The sequence below is a fragment of the Serpula lacrymans genome (genome assembly GCF_000218685.1).
Source record: "Serpula lacrymans var. lacrymans S7.9 unplaced genomic scaffold SERLAscaffold_14, whole genome shotgun sequence".
Classification (NCBI taxonomy): Eukaryota; Fungi; Basidiomycota; class Agaricomycetes; order Boletales; family Serpulaceae; genus Serpula; species Serpula lacrymans.
Genome location: NW_006763303.1, coordinates 617290 through 623289, shown reverse-complemented (window position 1 = coordinate 623289; position 6000 = coordinate 617290). Strand labels below are relative to the sequence as shown.

General features: G+C 44.3%; 3 protein-coding genes across 3 annotated transcripts; all 3 read right to left on the bottom strand.

Annotated features, from left to right (window-relative positions):
* Positions 1 to 1240: 1240 nt before the first annotated feature.
* Positions 1241 to 3337, bottom strand: SERLADRAFT_442436 (uncharacterized protein; the record flags this gene model as incomplete). Its single annotated transcript, XM_007322981.1, has 5 exons — positions 1241 to 1321; positions 1369 to 1643; positions 1700 to 2525; positions 2589 to 2656; positions 2719 to 3337. 5 exons carry the CDS (start codon positions 3335 to 3337, stop codon positions 1241 to 1243), a joined length of 1869 nt encoding a protein of 622 aa, XP_007323043.1.
* A 442-nt stretch (positions 3338 to 3779) lies between these two features.
* On the bottom strand, positions 3780 to 4331 carry SERLADRAFT_442435 (uncharacterized protein; the record flags this gene model as incomplete). Its single annotated transcript, XM_007322980.1, has 2 exons — positions 3780 to 4009; positions 4073 to 4331. 2 exons carry the CDS (start codon positions 4329 to 4331, stop codon positions 3780 to 3782), a joined length of 489 nt encoding a protein of 162 aa, XP_007323042.1.
* Positions 4332 to 5193: 862 nt separating this feature from the next.
* On the bottom strand, positions 5194 to 5693 carry SERLADRAFT_442434 (uncharacterized protein; the record flags this gene model as incomplete). Its single annotated transcript, XM_007322979.1, has 2 exons — positions 5194 to 5282; positions 5339 to 5693. The coding sequence occupies 2 exons, from the start codon at positions 5691 to 5693 to the stop codon at positions 5194 to 5196; spliced, it is 444 nt and encodes a 147-aa protein (XP_007323041.1).
* Between the last annotated feature and the right edge of the window lie 307 nt (positions 5694 to 6000).

Sequence of the window (6000 nt, the reverse complement as noted above, 5' to 3'; positions counted from 1 at the left end):
GGGGGGGGGGGGGAGTGCTTGGAGTAGGCCTGGAGAGGAACCAGATAGGATTGGAGGCATTAATAAGCCATGTATAAAGTATGCACTCCGAGAGCGGAGTGGAAAACACTTCTTGAGGGGCAACCAACCAACGCTACTATAACGTGCATAGGACAACCGCGGCACATCAAACACTGCATTCTCAATGTCTACGGACACTTGTTTGAATTGTTTGATTCGCTAGGGAAGAGGGATAATGACCATGTCACTATACACAGCATATTTAAGATGAGTACAAGTCATCAATATGATTCTGCACCGTTTTTTCTTTGTTTTATTGTAAGCCAAACGACCCCCGAGGAGGATGTAGGGAAAGGAGATGAGCAGATTTGGATTGAGGGCTATTTCATGGTAATTGGTTTATATATGATGCAAAGGACCAGAAAATATATTATCGGTGCCTGCCCAGCCTTTTGAGGATTGGGTTAGTATAGTAGGATCTGTTTCTTTGAAACTTTGGATTTGCTTTTATCTGTCTTCTATCCGTTGCTGAGATTCGTGTTCTTAGATCCACGCACCTTCTGTCTCCCGCTGCCTACAAACTAAGTAGGAAGCAAGGCATGCAATGTAAGTCCATTGTATAACTCTGGTCCCCACACTGACAATATGGAATCACTTTCAGGTCCCTAAACTGTATCTCTGGCTTCAGATTAAATCTTCTTTAGTCTGTCTTCAAGTCTCTCCCCTGGTCGTACATCTCCATCCCAAACACAATTCCGCCAAAGAATATCAACAAAAGGGATCATGATGTAATAGTGCCAAGTCACCCTGCTGAGTTCTCTGTCATATCCTCCAGTTCTTATGCCTAGCGCATACACCAGAGCCACAAGTAGGTTTCTAGTCTACATGATAAACCATCATGAGCAAACGTCCTGGCCAGATATTTAGATATTTGATTGGCTGTGCCTCTTTTGACTGTAAGCAAGTTGCTGACTCAATCTTGTTCACTATTGTTCTAAATCTGGTCTACACTGTTTTCAGGAGCTATCAATGTCAGCCTTGTTCAAAAAGCTCAGCATCTCTGAAGCTTACAATTCATATCCTTGAATGTTAGTACCATACCCACTCAACGAGTTAAATAACAAGTACAACCCAATCATGTCTTTTACACATAAGTACCAACACTAAACTCAATACATATATTTTACAGGAACCATCAAAACAAACATTCATCTCAAATTTTTTCGGATCATATTGTACACTACTGAGCCCTCATTTCCTCAGCTTCTTCCACAATCTCTTCAGCAGTGAACATAGCAAGTTTGATTTTTTCCTCCATTTTCTGGATGTTTCAGCCTGCGGGACTTACACACGAAGAGGAGCACTGACTGATGCTGGCCCTGATGCTTGTGGTCTAGCCTCTTTGTTGGGAACAGTACTAAGTGGTTGCGACACCATGGATTCTCTCTGTAATGATTGAGGTTGAAGCTGATTAGCACTTGGGGTATCTTGAGTGGTCTGTTTGCATGGCAACCTGGACACGATGGATCTCAGTTGAGTAGTGCTTTCTTGTGGTTCCATGCGCACATCAGTCGCAGAGGATGCATGAAGTACTTCCACCCCTACAGAGTCATATTCCCATCCATTGTAAAATCCAGTGGAAACTACAGAATGTGATTAGCTGTACATTACTAGCCGAAGAAAGGATGAGTGAACTGACCTGAAACACAGCTGGCGGTCTGACAGGCAGTCCAGTTGTTACCATGCAGAAAGTGCTCATATGATACACGGACAGTATCATGTGCACCAATCATTAGAACAGTGCGAGAATTGTACCAATACCTGATTATGTTTGGTGGCATCCAATGCATAAGGAGTGTGTCCATGCGTGCATTCTCAAATGATATCCACCCTGAGTCACCTTGTATGCCTTTATATCTCTCCCAATCAACAGGGACTGGATATGGCAATACATGGCTGGAGTGCTTTTTATCCACCAAGGCTGAAGTAGATTCATTGCCACCAGGATAAAATCCAACAGATTCACCAACCCTATTGTGGCCTTGAAAGGGGCCAGCCACTAGCTGACCAGAGGTGGCATCCCAGATCCTCACTGTCTGATCCCAAGAGCCTGAAACCACTTTGGTGCCATCAGGAGAAAATCCAACAGATCTGACCTGCTGAGTGTGGCCTTCCAATGGGCCAGCCACTAGCTGACCAGAGGTGGCATCCCAGATCCTCACTGTCTGATCAGAAGAGCCTGAAACCACTTTGGTACCATCAGAGGAAAATGCAACAGATGTGACGCTACCATGGTGACTTCGTAAGATATTTAGCATAGGCAGCCACTGTTTATTCTTGCCAGACACAATATTCATAGTATGCGAAAAATGTGGTGGACATGCTGTAGATACCAGTGAGTTGTCTGGTGCCCATGGCAGAGCAGACAAGTAAATGTGAGGCACACTCTCAAAAATGGGCACATCAAAATTGGCAATAAATCGACATGCATCTTGTGCATATTCTTCTGATTTTGCATCAATGAACTGTAAAAAGCGCCACAAAGTTATTATATGATGAGTGAACATAGTTTACATTAGTTGGCTTACCTTGAGTGAAGGTGACACAGCATTTAGGACAACATGGGCACTAGGCGTGTTGTACAATAGCGATATGACTTCCAGTGGAGTAAATTATGTTTGAAGAATCTCTGCAGCATTTCTGCCGACCAGGTGCAACCAGCCAATGATGCTCTGGCGTCAGCAAGGTGCTCCCCCCAATACCGGGACAAATAGCTCAGATAGTCAGGTATATTAACCTTGATATGCTTGTCCACATCTTTTACATCACTGTTCCGGAGATATGATGTCTCGAGCCCACAGATGTTAAATCTCAACCCGTCCTGTGGGTTCTGCATAATCTGCATGCATGCACGCAACAGATCCAAGTTCCTCCTGCTCTCTGTATTGCGGCGAATGCGAAATGCATCAGGACACCAGTCTGAATCCAAAAGAAACTCTATAAAGGACAGATGCCCGATGGGAACAGTCTCGTCTTTGCCTACAGAGACTACAGAAGTCCACTCGCCCAACACACGATCAATTGCAATTGCAATGCTATCCACCTCGCCACGAGCAGCAAAATACTCTTCCAGGTATTTGAGTGACAGTGGAGCTTTTGCGAACACTATAGCTCCAAGCAATGCCTGCACCACATCACCAATATCTCCTATGCTGTCCCACACATTGGTGGTTATCTGCTTATACAGATGATTGACGCTATGCTCTATGTTTAAAGGCCCTCCAGAGTGTATTATCTCTAGTTGCTTTAGTGGATCACCTTTTTCTAAGAAGCGCATGGCAGTTACTGCCCAGATAAAAAGGCCCGCTGCACGATCTGTAAGCTGTTCAATAACATCAGGTCCTGGCCAGTCAGTAGTTTGTAGGGTGCAAAACCTCTTTTTCAATGCAATAAAATGTTTATTTAAAAAAGCACGAATATCTGCAGTCGCTGTAGACGTCACTTGGTTTCCAGTTGGTAAAACAATATCTTTGCAGGCTTCACCAAAATCCGGAGGGATGTGATCGTCTCAACTGGTGATGATTAATTTGAACGCCTTGGACAACTTTGACCACTGTGTGAGAGTATCCAATAGAGCCTCCCGTTGAGATTCCCCAGACAAATTATTGCACTCATCAAGTGCATCCACTACAATGACTGGATACCTAAAATCAAGAGGACAGCAACATTAGTCACAAGTCTCTGGACAAAGTAAACATTATATCCTACGTATAATGTTGCTAATCCTTGCCGTAGTTGGCGTTCAAACTCTTCACAATGAAAGAATTAAAATGATCTTTGATATTTGGCCTTTGCAGGTTTAGCTGCCCACTCTTTAGAGTTTCAATGATAGTGGATGCAATCCTGGTATCAAATAGAGCAAGTTCGTGTGCAACAGTACACCACAGAGCAGCAGGATTGCTCAGAGAGGCATCACCTCGGTGAAAAGAGAAAAATCCACCGAGAAGACCTTTTTGCAATAATCAAGAGTTAAAGCTGGAAGCGATGGCGGGCTTGCCCGTGCCAGGACTACCCTTAATCCACAAGATATTCTTTGCGCTGGGATCCACAAGCCATTCATCAATTCTGTTGAAGATATCTTGACATATGCCATCCATAAATGGTTGTACATAGTGGCGATTGTAATCTACGGGATCCAACCTCACTAGGATGGCCTTGTCTGAGGCGCCAGATTGAATATTGGTAATATTTGTATTGTGCTGATCTCTTCCAATGTCTTGATAATTAGCTATGTGAGCTTCAACATGCGATCCAGCTTGAGTAAAAGGCATGATCGAGGAGTTGAATGGTATGGAAGGACAATATTTGTGAAGTTGATGTTGAGGGGAGAGAAAGAGTGGTGGGGGCAAAAGATGTGTGGGTCTCAGAAGCACACGTGTGTACAGCAAGGTGGCCTCGTGGTCGGCATTAGCCAGACGCTCAATGCATCGTCTGAGAGACACTCAGATCTCAGACCTCAAGATCTCAAGACTCGACTCGGAGCTTGTTTTTACGGTGGTTGTTTGGTTACGGTTGGAATTTTAAACACCGCAGAACACGGCATCTTAGTATATTCAACAGCCACTCTTATACCTCTAATTTGCCCATGCAGTGTGACCATGATTGTTGTGAGTATCAATATTATTATAAAATGTGCTTTGCAAGTACAGGGAAAATTGGTGAAGACAAAATGTCACGAATATGGAAAGGAAAATAGTTACTACAAAAAACTTGTACGGAAAAGTTCGCAGGCAGGCCAGGGATTGAGTGCAAGGGGGTACAAGGCATATGTCAGCTGGAAATATTAGGTAAGCAGAAAGTCACGCTTACCTACTTTGCATGCTCAGTCAACCTCGAGTGGCCAGAGTAAAAAAAAAATTAGGTTTTAGCTGATCTGTGGAGTGAGCGTTGTGATGGAATGGATCCAGAATAGTGGCTGCAGCGTTGGACGAGATTGTACAGTGGTCGTTTGGTTACGGTTTGATTTTGGACGCCGATCTAAAATTCAGTAATTTTTTTGAAAGGCCGATAAACTGTACAAAGATTATATTGTAAGTTTATAGATATGTGAGTAATGATCAGCGATAGCTTAATTAAGATCGAGAGAGCTTCCTTAGAGATACAGTTTGTGAGACCAAAAAAACAAATATATTGTCACAGATGCGCTTTCAGGACATACAACTGAAGCAGTACGAATGAAGACAGCACGGCTGACTCCTGTGCCAATAAGAGAGGCTCTAGCCCTACAGAAGATGTCAGTGGGATGAAAATGATGAGAATCGGTAGATATGTAACATACCAGCCAAAATGGTCCTGCAGTACTGTTCTCTGGGACCTCCAAGGTGGCACCATGGTAGATGTGTGTGTGCACATGGGGAAAGGGGGCATGGGTTTGACAGTGGAATGAGGAGGGTGGTTGAACCATGGGGAGCAGGCACAGCAGCAAGGGAGGCGGCGGCGGTGGGAACAACGGCAGCACCTGACAAATAGGACACCGGAGCAGACACAGCTGGCTGGAGCATCTGCACATTGATCACGGGGGATATGGGCCAACCCTTGGGACTAGGTGTGCAAGAGCTGGCGGACAATCCAGGGCGAGTGTAATGGATGATAGTTGCGAAAAGGACATCAGCGTTGGTATTTGACAGGTGCATGTTGGCGAGGATGGAAACAATTAAATCTGAGAGGTGAGTTAGCAGAGGGATGATTGACAAAAAAACAACTTACCGGTCCCAGTTTCACCACTATCATTATCCCCACGAGCATATTATCAATGCGTACAGAATTTAGAGAGAACATCCTGACCTGTATATGATCCCTTGCAGCGTGAGCCAACCTAAACCAGAGCCCTATATGGTGCATGAAGGGAGTAACAATACCAGCATTTAGAGCTATGAATTGAGTTAAGAGAAACAATGTTGTGGATAGGCAGGGTAGTCGTAGATGAGAGCCAAAACAAAT